Consider the following 12,894-nt stretch of genomic DNA (forward strand, 5'->3'; position numbering starts at 1 on the left):
CCCACGCACCCACCGCTGGGGTCCGGCACCACTGACAGCCAGGCCTGATCCTGCTGCGATGAGGTTCGGAGCTTCCCAGCCGCAGCCCTGCTCCGGGGCGGCTCCGAGCACAGTGTCCCGGGGGAGCGGGACGATCCCGGATCCCGGCCCCGCGCAGCCGGGCCGGGGCTGCCATTGGCTCCGGCGGGGAGCGCTGACCGCCAGCCGCCTCCAAACTATTTCCTGTTGCTGCAGCGTTAATGCTGAACAGACCCTGCTGTCTCTTCCCTCTCTCCAGCCAAAGTGCAGCGGGCTCCCGCCTTCCCACCGCGCTCCGGTGAGTACCGGCACCACCGGCACCAGCACGGGCCAGACGGGGCATCCCAAGGGACCCCAACGCCACATCCAGCAGCCCCAGTGGCCACCCTGGGGTGTCTTGGCTCTGCCCCGTCCCTTGCTTGAGGTGCTCCAGTGTTGGGTTGGGGAAAGCGGGGCCTGGGGACACGGGGACCAGTGCTTGGGGATGTGGGGATGAGGGTGCAGGGCTCGGTGCTGGGGATGCCGCGGGTGAGGATGCAGGGATGGGGGCTTGGGGAACGCAGAGCTTAGTGCTTGGGGACGCAGGGCTCAGGGACACAAGGCTGAGCACTCTGGGGCTGTGCCCACGGCCATGTCCCGCAGAGATCCCACTCCAGGGATCCAGGGCAGGCTCCAAAGTGGGATCTCGGGGCTCTCTTGCCCAGCACGGCTCCGGCGGCCCATCCCTGGGCTCACTCACACCCTGTGCCAGCCACAGCCCGGGACCCCCCCACCACAGCCTGTGGCCGGGGGCACCCCATGGCCCAAGCCCTGTGGTGCCCTTGCCGCTGGAGGGGCTCTGGGGGAGCCCCATGCTGGGACTCTGCCCCTCCAGCCCCACAGCAGGGCTGTGCAACTCCCCCCGTTGCAGGGGCAGGAGCTGGTGGTGCGGCTGCCCCATGGGGAGGGCACCAGGACCCCCCCTGGGGATGCTGCTGCTGTACTTTGGGGTGTCCCATGGCGCGGGGCTGCCCAGCCGCGCTGCGCAGAGGCCCCGCGGCGCTGGGCTGCCCGGGGATGGTGCTGCTGATGTGTCACATTTTCTGCATTTCTTTCCTCATTCCTCCCTCCGAGGAGCGTTTCTGGGAAATGAGCTCGTCCCGGCCAGGGCTGGGGCTGCATCACCTCCCGCCCTGCCCCATGCCCTGCCCCACGCCTTGGGGACCACAGTATGGGGTGCGGGGTCCCCACGGGAGGGTGCGGGCTCTGGGAGGACGCAGGGTCAGCCCCAGCTCTATGCTGTTCCTACTCATGTGGTGGCCTTTGCCCCATGGCTGGAGCTGGGCTGGGAGCAGCACAGGGATGGGGGGACGCTGTGAGGAGGAGCACACGTGTGTGTGCATTGTGCATCAGCTCCTGTGTGCCCCACGGCATGAGGGGTGTGCTGGGACCATGCTCAGCAGCGAGCTCAGCCCCATGGCTCAGCCCTATGTGTGCCCCATGCCCATGAGCTGGGCAGGGGATGGAGAGCCTGGCCCCGGGGCCTCAGATCCACTTGTCCTGGAGGAGCTGCATCCATTCTGGCCCTGCAGGAAGGACGAGGGGCAGTGGAGTGGGATGGCTCCGGTTTGGCACCTCTGTGGCTCAGCCTTGGATGGACCCAGCACTTTGACCTGGGCGATGTTCAGTGGGGCCCCTGGGGCATGGTCACATCTTGGCATGGCCCTGAAAGGGACAAGGCACTCTGGAGCACCTCGCTCAGCCCCTGTGTCTGCAGATGCCTAGCAAGTGCCGTCCCCTGAGCCCCTGAGCACGGCCGGGCACAGGATGGAGAGCCGCCGGCGGGACATGGAGCTGCTGAGCAACAGCATGGCCGCGTACGCACACATCCGAGGTGAGCCCAGCCCTGTCCGGGGGGACACTGGGGCCACCATGGGCCCCGCAGCGAGCACAGGCCGGTCCCTCATCCCCTTTGCTCTCCCCGCAGCCAACCCCGAGAGCTTTGGGCTCTACTTCGTGCTGGGCGTCTGCTTCGGGCTGGTGCTGACCCTGTGCCTGCTGGTGCTGCGCCTCTCCTGCGCGCCCCCCCCGCGCCGCCCCAGGGGCTTCAGTGAGGACGACGAGGATGAGGACGAGGATGAAGACGAGGAGGAGGAGGAGGACACCATTGACCGCGCAGCATCCGAGTCGCTGCTGCCGGTGACCGAGATCCCGCTGGAGACTCACGGCCCCGGGGACGGGGCTGTGGCCGTCAACGTGTTCACGTCGGCGGAGGAGCTGGAGCAGGCGCAGCGGCTGGAGGAGCGCGAGCGCATCATCCGCGAGATCTGGCGCAACGGGCAGCCCGACATCCTGGGCACCGGCTCCCTGGGCCGCGTCCACTACTACTGACCCCGGCACCGAGCCCGGGGAGCTGCCACGGAGCGGGAGGATGAGGAGGGGGCTGCTCATTGCCCCTGTGCTGGAGGCTCTGCCCCCAGAGCACCCCCAGGGCCAAGCTTGTCCCTCGATGCACTTTGAGCCATTGGTACGACTGCTGGCACCAGCCGAGCAGCCCCGGGACCCTGCAGGGACAGGGACAAGGACAGGGCAGACCTTGGTGGCCATCTCCATGGGTCATGTCTGGCTGTTTCCGTGTAAGCTTTGGGGGTCCTGCCCCACAAACATGGTGCTGTTACACCCTTCCTGGGGCACAGTGTGGTGCGGGGGGGGGGGGGGGGGGGGGGTGGTGCCGGGATGGGTCCGGCCACCGCCGCCTTCCCAAGCCAAAGCCTTTCCCGTGGCCCCACTAAAATTAGCCGGATCCTTTCCGGCACCGCCCTGGGCCTGACCCGGGCGGATGTTTCCCCGCGGCGCTCCCCAGGGATGTGGGGCTGCTCCCCGCGGGGCTGGGTCACATCCTGCCCGTGCTCCCAGCGCTATCCCAGCCCCACACCGTGCTGGGGCCCCGCTGCACCCTCCCCAGCCCCCTACAAAAATAGCTCCCTCCCAGGCCGGTCCCGCCAGCGCCAACAGGATCCAGATGTTTTCCAGATGTTCTCCCAGCCCCACGCTGGTGGCTGGAGGCCAGGATGGGATGGGGCTGGGGCTGGGATGGGAAACGGTGCAGGAGGTGGAGGAGGAGAAGCAGGAGGAGGAGGGAAGAGGCACTGCCCTGTGCTGTGATGGGTCCCCTGTGCCATGGTGGGATGCCCTGTGCCTGGCAGCACCAGCCCAGCTCTGCCCAGCCCCACAGGGTCCCGGCAGCCCATAGCAGAGCCCCTCTGCAGCACCCACCCAGCACTCTGTACCCAGAACAGTTTATTTCAAACACCATCCCTGTGCCATGGGGCTGTTGTCCGGCCTCGGGGCCACGCTGTGCCACAGAACACAGCGCTGGGCTGCGGGGTGGGCATCCTGCACCCCAACCAGTGCAGAACCGGGCACAGCACCATGAGCCCCCCCGGAGCACCGCAGCCCCCGGCCACGATCAGCAGGGCAGCACCTTCCTCACCAGCTCGATCTCTGCCTGCAGGGAGATGCCGTGAGCAATGGGGGGCAATGGGACCGCGCGCGGGGCAGCCCCTCGCCGGGACTCACCTGCAGAGCCTGGCGCTTGGCCCGCTCCTGCCCCAGCTCCAGCCTCACGTCCTCCAGGTCCCGCCTGCAACGTGCCGGGGACTCAGCCCCGGTGATGCTGAACCACCGGGGATCCCACCCCCCCAAGCCCCGACACCCCCAGACCCACTCACAGGTGCTGCACCCGCATCAGGTCCACCAGGAGGTGCAGGGACCGGACCTCTGCCTTCAGGTGCTCCAGGGCCAGCGTCTCCTTTGGACACGGCGCCACCAGCACCTCCGTGCTCCACGGTGGGGCCGGCGCCTGCCCCGCGCTGGTGTGGGGCGTCCCCCGTGGCTGGTCCCCACTGCAGGGACCCCCCGCGCCCCCCGGGGTGAGGCTGGGCGGCCGCTGGCCTGGTACCCGGGGACGTGTGGCCGTGGGGTGGCTCAGCCGGGCCGTGGTGACCGGCACCACATTGAAGCCATCAGCATCTGCGAAAAAGGTGCCAAAGAGATGCCAAAGAGGTGCCAAAGAGGTGCCAAAGAGGAGCCAAAGAGGTGCCAAAGAGGAGCCGAAGAGGTGCCAAAGAGATGCCGAAGAGGAGCCAAAGAGGTGCCAAAGAGATGCCGAAGAGGTGCCAAAGAGGTGCCAAAGAGATGCCGAAGAGGTGCCAAAGAGGTGCCAAAGAGATGCCGAAGAGGAGCCAAAGAGGAGCCAAAGAGGAGCCAAAGAGGTGCCAAAGAGGTGCCAAAGAGATGCCGAAGAGGTGCCAAAGAGGAGCCAAAGAGGTGCCAAAGAGGAGCCGAAGAGGTGCCAAAGAGATGCCAAAGAGATGCTGAAGAGGAGCCAAAGAGGTGCCAAAGAGATGCCAAAGAGATGCCGAAGAGGTGCCAAAGAGATGCCGAAGAGGAGCCAAAGAGGTGCCAAAGAGATGCCAAAGAGGAACCGAAGAGGTGCCAAAGAGATGCCAAAGAGATGCCGAAGAGGAGCCAAAGAGGTGCCAAAGAGATGCCGAAGAGGTGCCAAAGAGATGCCGAAGAGGAGCCAAAGAGGTGCCAAAGAGATGCCGAAGAGGTGCCAAAGAGATGCCGAAGAGGTGCCAAAGAGATGCCGAAGAGGAGCCAAAGAGGTGCCAAAGAGATGCCGAAGAGGTGCCAAAGAGATGCCGAAGAGGAGCCAAAGAGGTGCCAAAGAGATGCCGAAGAGGTGCCAAAGAGGTGCCGAAGAGATGCCGAAGAGGAGCCAAAGAGGTGCCAAAGAGATGCCGAAGAGGAGCCGAAGAGGAGCCAAAGAGGTGCCAAAGAGATGCCGAAGAGGTGCCAAAGAGGTGCCAAAGAGATGCCGAAGAGGAGCCAAAGAGGTGCCAAAGAGATTCCAAAGCAATGCCAAATTGCTCAGTGCCCGGTGCTGGCACAAGGCATGGTCCTGCCATGGCTGCAGCACCAGCTCCTACCTGCATCACCGGCTCTGCCCCGCTCCGTGTCTGAGGCGCAGGGCTGGGGGCCACCGGGCCTGGGGACAGCAGAGGTGGTGAAGTGGCACAGCATGGACCAAGCATGGACACCTCACATCAGCGCGGTGCTGATGTGCTGGGGGCATGGGGGCATCGCGGCAGCTCCGGACGCCCCAGCGCGGCCGCGTGAGTCTTACTTGCTTGTCATTGCAGGGGCTGGTTTGGCCTTGGCAGGGACGGGGGGAGCAGGAGCCATCCTCTTGCTGGGGGGCTGCTTGGCCGGCTCCATCCCCAGCGGTGCCGCGAGCTCTGGGGTAGAGAAGCAGGAGCAGGGCTGGGGCCGGGGCCGGCACCGCGCGGCACAGCCGGGGAGAGCGGGGCAGGAAGCGCTTCCTGCAGGGGAACCACAGCCATGGCCATGGCCAGGCACTGGGGACGTGCCCAAAGCAATGGGGCTCCTGTCCCGGCATGTCCCCATCCCCATCCCCATCCCCATCCCCATCCCTCCATCCTCCCCTGGCGCAGGACTCACTCAGGTGCTCCCCCTCCTCGTCCTTCGCTGTCTTACAGGCTGCTGGGGAGCAAAGGGGCTCATCAGGGGCTGTGGGAAAGACCCTGGTTATGGCCCCTCTCCCAGGCCTTTGGCTTCATGGGACACCCCCAGGCACGGGCTCCATCCCTGACCCCCCACTTCCCTGCTGCGGAAGGAGGCACCCACAGGCAGGACCGGCGGGACACATGGTGCTCCTGGGCTCATGGTTCCCACCATGGCTGTAGAGATGCTCAGCGGTACCCAACCAACCCCATGGCAGCTCTGCCCCATCATCATCCCAGCACCATGTGCCCAGGACCCTGTCTGATGGTTTGGGGCAGCCGCCCCACACCCAGCCCCACTGTGGTCGTGTTTCCTCTGCGTGTGGCAGAGCAGGCGGCTGCAAACCTCCCCCAGAGCACCAGCAGTGCAGCATGGGCAGGATGCCGTCCCTGTGGCGCAGCAGCATCCCTCCGCCACCGAGCCCTGAGGTCCCAGCAGGATGGAACCCTCTGGCAGAGGATACGGGGCGTCCAGTCACAGGTATGTGCCCATGGACCATCCTGTCCCTGTGATGGCCCATCCTGTCCCTGTGATGGACCACGCTGTCCCTGTGATGGCCTACGCTGTCCCCAACACCACCAGCAGCCCTGATGCTGCCTGGTCCCTGCCACCACCAGCACGGTGCTCACCATGGCAGCCTCGCAGGCACCAAAACTGCCAGGAGGTTTTATCATCCCAAAGATGATAAAAGAGACGGCTGCACCCATGAGGGCTGTGGGGATGAAGACAGGGATGAGGGTCCCCGGCCCCAGGGGTACAGGGAGCTGCTCTGCAGGCCCCAGCGCTCCATCGCTCCCAAAGTGTGGGGCTGGTGGTGCCCGGAGCTGCCCAGAGTCCCGCCAGCCCTTGTGGCAGCTCCGGGGGCCCTGGCACAGCGCAGGAGCGTGTGGCCCCACAGAGTTGCTGCCCCCAGGATAGTCACTGAGCACGGGACCCCCAGAACCGCATCGCTCCATCCTACCTGCCGGCGCGGGGCTGCCCCTGAGGCCGAGCGGCGCGGTGCTGTGCCCGGCTCCCCCAGCTGCCGCGACCCCACACCGCGCACGTGACGCCGGAGGAAACCGCGCTGGGAAGGAAGTTGAAGTCGAGAGCATCTCGGTGCTGGTCCATGCCACATCCTCACTCCCCACGGGGCTCCTCCTGCCCCCCGGCACCGCCGGCTCCTGGGCTGCCCCAACCCACCTCACACCAGGCCGTGGGGCTGCGCGGTGGGACACTGAGGGCACCGGGGCTGGGTGCCCATCTTGGCCGGACTCATTGGACTCCGCATCCCAGGATGGCATCGCTGGCTTCAGCTGATGGAGAGTGGGGCTGGGTGAGGATGGAGCCATGGCACAGCCCCACGGGCACCGGGCTTTGGCACCATGGAGCCCATCAAGGCGCAGGGTCCAGCCCCACGAGCTCTGTGTGGCCTTGGTGCAGCCTCCACTTACCGTGGACACCGGCAGGAGCTCCACAAAGTTGCTGGGGAAGAGCCCTCCCCGGTGCCGGCACTGCCCGTCCCACCAGCCCTCGACCCCTGTGTGCTGCAGGGCAAGCGTCAGCGCCAGGGGCCCGCCTCGGGGTGCCCCCCGTCCCCGCGTCCCCTCACCTTGCTGAGCACCTGGATGACATCCCCCTGCCGCAGCGGCAGCTCATCCGGCAGCTCTGGGCTGTAGTCAAACAGGGCCCGGCAGAGCCGCGGCTCCGGGTCTGTGAGGGGAGGGCAGGACAGAGCTCGTGGGGTCCCGCTCCTCCCCAGGTCCCCCCAGCCCAGGGGGCTGACCCCATGGCATGGGGAATGGTGCCTCACCCGGCTCTGGCTGCAGGATGGGTGCTGAGCGCTGCGCCGCCGGGCACGGCTCTGCCTGCGGGAGAGGAGCCCTGAGGGTCCCGGCTCCGAGCTGGGGCTGGGACCAGCACAGGCAGCACCCACCGAGCTCTGCATCCCCCCAGGGTGCCCCAGCGGAGCCCCCCACGCACCTCATCCTCCGGCGCTGGGAGGGGTCTGTGCATCTGCCTGAGCGCAGGGTCCTGTCCCCACGGCCGGAGCAGGCGCCCGCCAGAGCGGGGAGCGGGTTCCCTGCAGCACCCGAGCCCCAACTGCTGGTGCTGGGCACAGCCCCAGTGCTCGCTGCGAGCCCCCCGAGCAGCAGCACCCAGAGGCAGCTCACAGTGCCCAGCGCTGGGCGCTCAGCATCGCTCGCACGGTGCGGATCCCTACCTGAGCTGCGCTCGCACCAGCCCTGGGTGGCAGCTCGAAGCCACCCTCGGGTCTTGTCTCTCACTTCGGCGTGGAGGGGGAAGTGAAACCTAAACCACAGAGGGGCCGAAACCACAACCCGAGTGTGCCGGAGCGGCCGCGCCGCTGAGTCCCTGCGCTGAGCGCAGAAGGGTCGGTACCAGCGCCAGGGTATGGACTAGTCCAGGCTGTCAGCACCAGTTCCTTTGGGTCCAGTGTATTTGGTACTGAACCGGGGAGCAGGGAGGGGTGCAGGGGGTGCCAGGGGTGGAGGGTTGTGTTGAGGAGCAGAGACACGCTGCTCTTCCCTGGATCTGGCCTTTCCAGCTGGGAAAGGGGAGACACCACCAGGCACCCACCACCCGGCTCCTGAAGTTGGCTCAAGGGCTGGAATTCACATGAAGGGGAACATGAAGCGCGAAGGGAAACGCGAACCGTTACCCCACATCGCTGTCTCAACTGCTGTTGGCCAACACCATTGACCAACCCCAGGCAGGAACTCTTCTGCTCTGCCAGAGGCAGCCCCCTGCACTCACCCTGAAGGCTGCACACGCAGCAAGACCCACAGCTCTCAGGTAGGAAGGATCAATCTTCCTTTGAGGGAGCAGCAATGGAAAAGCATCTCCTCCCTGGTGCCAGCAAAGGCAATGGCTGGCTTACTCTAAACAGGGTTTAGTGCTGGCATAAAACCACGCACTTAGAACCATGATCTTCACTTTCAGAGCACGGATAGAGCCGTTGTTCCTGTTCAGGGGTGACACAGTCCCTGCAGGCAGCAGGGCTGGGGAATGGGGCCTGTCACCTCCTCTTCCCCCCAAGCAATCACTGCAATCACCAGCTAAAAGCCCTATTAAGCGCTTAAAACCCAGGAGTAAGTTGTTTTTAGCCACTAATTTAAGAGCACAAGAGGCCAAGGGTAGAACACATACCCCCAGGGGCCCAGAGAAGTGGTTGTCATGAGCCCTGGAGGTATTTAAAAGACATGTAGATGTGGCACTTGTGGACATGGGTTAGTGGTGGACAGGACAAGGTTAACAGTTGGATTCAGTGATCGTAAAGGTCTCTCTGAACCTAACCCATTCTTGTGTTGTGAGGGCAGTTTTTCTACCTGCTCCCTGCCTGGAGAGCCACGTAAACCAGGAATCTCCTTGTGTCCTGCTCCAGGAGAGTACCCACTTGCACACGCTGCCTTCTGACAGCAGGGGAACCCCGCAGGCCCCAGGCTGAGCTTCCTCTTCCGACTGCTCCCGGGCCTCCTTTCATCCTGGAGGATGCTCCTGCTTCAAAGCTTCCCTTCCCCGCAGCTCTTTGGTGGCCACAGCGGGGCTGTCCAAGGGCGTTTGGTTCTTGTGGCCTCACCAATGAATTCAGCAGACACCAGGAGCCCCCGCCTCAGAACACAAAACAAAGAGTTACACCTCCTACTTATTTTATTGTATTTTATTGGCATAAACAAACGGGAGGGCTTTGCTAAACAGGAACTGTTCAAGTCAAAACAAACCAAACTCTAGTTGGTGTGTGCGGGGAGAAGAGCACAGCAATCCGTGGGGAGGGAAGGCAGGGAGGGAGAGCGGTGCCTACAGCGCGTGCACACGCAGCGGGGGTGCAGGGACGTGCCTCCCCTGCTGCGAGGGGCTGACCTGGCAAACTCCTTCAGAGCACAGGCAAGTAGAAGAGAGAAAGAAAAGCAGGGCTCGGCCATCCTCGCCCGGCACAGGAGGGACTTGGGGGTTTGTCTTTGTTTTCTTTGTTTTTTATAAAAAGATTAATAAAAAATATTGAAAAAATTCTCATCTCCTTTTCTATTTTTCCAGCCAGTAGAATTCCCAAGTTTCTTAGAAAACTCTGGTACCTTGGGAAGAGCACTCGAGTTCACCACCAGCTGCAAAGAGGATACACAAAATGCCTACAAGCGGTTTGGGGCTCCAGCACACACCAGGCCTAACAGTGCACACAAACAGTGGTGAGAAGTAGGGTGGAAGGTTTTTTTTTTCCTTTAAACCATGCTAATTTTGTTAACTTTCAACATAAAAGGAAAACATTGTCTGTTTTTTTGTTTTTTTAAAGGCCCTAAAACTCAACAGTTACATTTAAAAAAAAGGTTTAAAAAAGAAAAGTCATCGGAGTTTGGTCCCAAGGAGTTAACATTTAGATGTTTATTCACATGCTTCATTGTTTTCTTATTGATAAGAACCAAAAATAGCTTCCAAAATTATCATTTAATTGATGTTCCTACATAAAGGCCTAAAGTAAGAGTATGGATTTAAAAAACTGAATACACAATAGGGGAGAAAGAACTTGAAAGGGTGAGTTAACCCCGACCAGAGCCATTTCAAATTATAAAAGAGAACCCAAAATGTCAAGCCTACTGGGGTAAGATGGGCACAAACGAAAATCCACGTTGTCTTCAAAGCCTGTTACCAAGAAAATAACTGACCATTCAATAAGGTCACAGAGGAGAGAAAAAAATCTATGATCTCACCCAGTACTTGACCTTACTCAGTCCAGAAGGGAAGTCTTTGGGAAGATAAACTCCATGAGTGGATCCGAGCATAAATGATTGATCAGTTCTAGTCCACGCTTCGGGAGGCTGAACTCTGGAAATGCAGTTAACATCGGGATTGTTTCCGAGCTCCTCTCCAGGGCTCTGCTCAGCACGTCAGGATCACCCTGACAATCCAGCCCTGAACCCCTTCCCCCTGCCAGGGCTCCCGGAAACGCGCGGACCCTGCGGCTACTCAGCTGCCGTCTGCAAGTTGTCCTTTTCCTCTCTGTTTTCTGTTCCGCTTTCATCGTCTTCGATTTCTCCTTCTTCTCCACTGAATTTGTCGTGAGCCCACTTGGGGCTGGTGCTCGACTTCCGGAACATGAAGCGGCCTCTTCCTCGGGGGAAGGCACCTCGACCACGGCCGCGGTTCACCCACTTGTCCGCGCCTTCGCCCTCCCGGTCATCGTGCTGCACAGGAGGAAGCCAACGACAGCAGGTGAAACAAACCACCAACTACTCGCTGTGCAAGAGTGGGAAAACTCTGGCGGGTGACACTCAGCCCTGCAGCGTGGACCAGACTGTCACATTTATGCCACAGTGGATACTGTCATCTAAAGAGAAATACTGGCTGGTTTGGGAAAGAAACAGAGCAGCTGAAGGAGGAACGCACGATCGCCACCCAGGCTCTGTGCAGGGCAGCCTGGCCTTGCGGACAGGAAGCTCTCTAGAGTATTTAGGGCTGGGTGTCTAAGCCTGGAGAACTATTGCTGCTTCTGCAACTCCATGATCTAGATCCTTTTGTTTTCCCCTTTTCCCCTTTGTTTTCTTGCCAATCAAACCACGTTGGCGGGTTCAGACCTTACTGCTGCGTACTCGGGGAGCTCAATAACTTGTTCTGCTTTCAGGAATGCTTTCCATGAGCTAAGCCTGATGCAGTTGGCACAATCTGACAGAGATCATGTCACTCAAACTGTAGGCAAAGAGCAGTGTAGAGACTGGATACCCCACACAGTTATAGTTCTGCCTTCAGTAAGATTGGAGAAAAATGCAGTAAAAATCATGAAGGTTTCCTTGTTTGAGCTACAAGACTGAAACACTGTGTTATTTAATGAGAAGATTGGGGATCTCGAGATCCCCGAATCAGGAAGAGACAAAATGAGTTTGTGTCTGTTTAAAACTACCTCTCTTTCAAAGAACACAGTCACCCAGAGCTCTCCCAGGCTAATGGCTCTTAGCAAGGCACACTGCTATCACCAGAAAGCAAAAGGAACAGTACTAACCCATCCGGGAAGCTGGACACTGTATGGGGAGAGAACCACCAAGAAACAGAGGCCATCTGCAACACAGACTAACATTGAAGCTGCTAACAACTAGACTAACAACAAGACTAACAACACTGTGAAACACATCCTCTTTAACTGGCCTTTAGGATTTCACTTACTGGCAAACCACTCTACGATGAACAGAAAGAAGTTCTCTTTAGTCATAAGCCAGAAGCTTCTAAGGAAATGTCTCATGAAGCCTTAACCTGGTGGGCTGGACAGTTTAAGGACAGCTGGCACTTCCACCTCTCAAACACTGAAGACCAGATATACCTGGAGCACAGAGATGTGCTTCAGGAGTTAAGACACGTACCAAGTAGTACTTCTTGCTCTTCGGCGTGTACTCTGGATCCCACTCCTCATCTCTGCTTCTCTTCTGGAAGTCATTGTTGCCACCACTGTTGCTGTTATTGTTGCCTGAAAAGTTGCCTCTGCCCCATCCTCTCCCTCTTGCTCTGAATTGCTGCAACAGCAAAACATGAAAGAAAAGTAAAACGGTTGCAGTGGCAATGCCCTCCCACCCCCAGAGACCTCCCAGGGCTACCAGGAGATACCTCATCACTTCTCTAACCATCCAAGAGCACCTTTAACCCATCATTAAAATAAGAGGTCAGTATATTTTAGGGTTTTCTAGCTCATCTGATCACACAGTGCATCACAGTTTCTATAAAGCTGATTAAAGTCATGTAGAGGCATTTCCAGAGCGCTCAGCAATTCCTAATCCACAAAAGCTTCCAGGCTTCATTTTGCTCCATACATCTTGAGTTCAACTGCCCAGACTATATTCTCAGCACCCTGGTTTGTGCTCCAGACCCAGAGCAATCATATTTGGCTCAGCATCCACAACCAGACAATGTCTTTGGGCTTTCTCCTTCATGGTATGCTTTGACTGTGAAAGAGCAAAGCACAAAAGCGACTTTTTGATCACTTTGGGAATTGATACTGGGGTGTGGGGGAGAGGAGAACACTTACAAAGGTCCCTCTAGCTCTTCCTCGTTCATTGGGACCAGGAAATTCCTTAGTCCCAAGTCGGGACTTGTCAAAGCCTGTGGTGCTTTCCTCCCTCTCCTCAGTCTCCTCGGGATATTCCTCCGCTTTGACTGAATGAGAGGACCACGAAGATGATGAACTGGATCTGGATCTCTCACGTACCCTTCGGTGTTTCCTGTTTCAGTGATAGGAAATGGAGGTGAGTGGGACACAAACAGGGTTAACAACTCAGCTGTGACTTGTTTGCTACAGAACCATTTCTTTCTCTCTCTCTATCAATGCAATGC

General features: G+C 60.0%; 3 protein-coding genes across 6 annotated transcripts in view; 1 reads left to right on the top strand and 2 right to left on the bottom strand.

The window, feature by feature from the left end:
* Nucleotides 1–71: 71 nt before the first annotated feature.
* EVA1B (eva-1 homolog B) lies at nucleotides 72–2,681 on the top strand. Of its 2 annotated transcripts, none has more exons than XM_030504807.1 (3): nucleotides 72–316; nucleotides 1,775–1,891; nucleotides 1,985–2,681. In XM_030504807.1, the coding sequence occupies exons 2-3, from the start codon at nucleotides 1,825–1,827 to the stop codon at nucleotides 2,386–2,388; spliced, it is 471 nt and encodes a 156-aa protein (XP_030360667.1). In that variant the 5' UTR covers nucleotides 72–316; nucleotides 1,775–1,824; the 3' UTR covers nucleotides 2,389–2,681. The 2 variants fall into 2 exon arrangements, with proteins under 2 accessions (XP_030360667.1, XP_030360668.1); XM_030504808.1 differs by having other exon boundaries at nucleotides 277–297.
* Nucleotides 2,682–3,282: 601 nt separating this feature from the next.
* Nucleotides 3,283–7,581, bottom strand: SH3D21 (SH3 domain containing 21). The gene is made up of 11 exons (XM_030504853.1): nucleotides 7,549–7,581; nucleotides 7,379–7,433; nucleotides 7,178–7,278; nucleotides 7,020–7,112; nucleotides 6,548–6,881; nucleotides 5,524–5,565; nucleotides 5,189–5,300; nucleotides 4,992–5,050; nucleotides 3,729–4,029; nucleotides 3,577–3,640; nucleotides 3,283–3,505 (listed from the first exon to the last, which is right to left on the bottom strand). Exons 1-11 carry the CDS (start codon nucleotides 7,579–7,581, stop codon nucleotides 3,467–3,469), a joined length of 1,233 nt encoding a protein of 410 aa, XP_030360713.1. The 3' UTR covers nucleotides 3,283–3,466.
* A 1,650-nt stretch (nucleotides 7,582–9,231) lies between these two features.
* The window catches only part of THRAP3 (thyroid hormone receptor associated protein 3), a 32,279-nt gene continuing 28,616 nt past the window's right edge, over nucleotides 9,232–12,894 (bottom strand). Inside the window, exons 11-13 of one of the 3 annotated variants that reach the window (XR_003994200.1) lie at nucleotides 12,590–12,782; nucleotides 11,931–12,506; nucleotides 9,232–10,763 (exon numbers count right to left, since the gene is read on the bottom strand). Coding sequence is in view for 1 of the 3 variants with exons in the window: in XM_030504792.1 (XP_030360652.1) it covers nucleotides 10,542–10,763; nucleotides 11,931–12,080; nucleotides 12,590–12,782 (565 nt within the window). In the remaining 2 variants the exon portion in view is untranslated. Of the gene's footprint in view, nucleotides 10,764–11,930; nucleotides 12,507–12,589; nucleotides 12,783–12,894 lie in introns of those variants that run through there. The other 2 variants (XM_030504792.1, XR_003994201.1) reach the window with 2 other exon arrangements.

The sequence above is a fragment of the Strigops habroptila genome, chromosome 12 (assembly GCF_004027225.2).
Source record: "Strigops habroptila isolate Jane chromosome 12, bStrHab1.2.pri, whole genome shotgun sequence".
NCBI lineage: Eukaryota > Metazoa > Chordata > Aves > Psittaciformes > Psittacidae > Strigops > Strigops habroptila.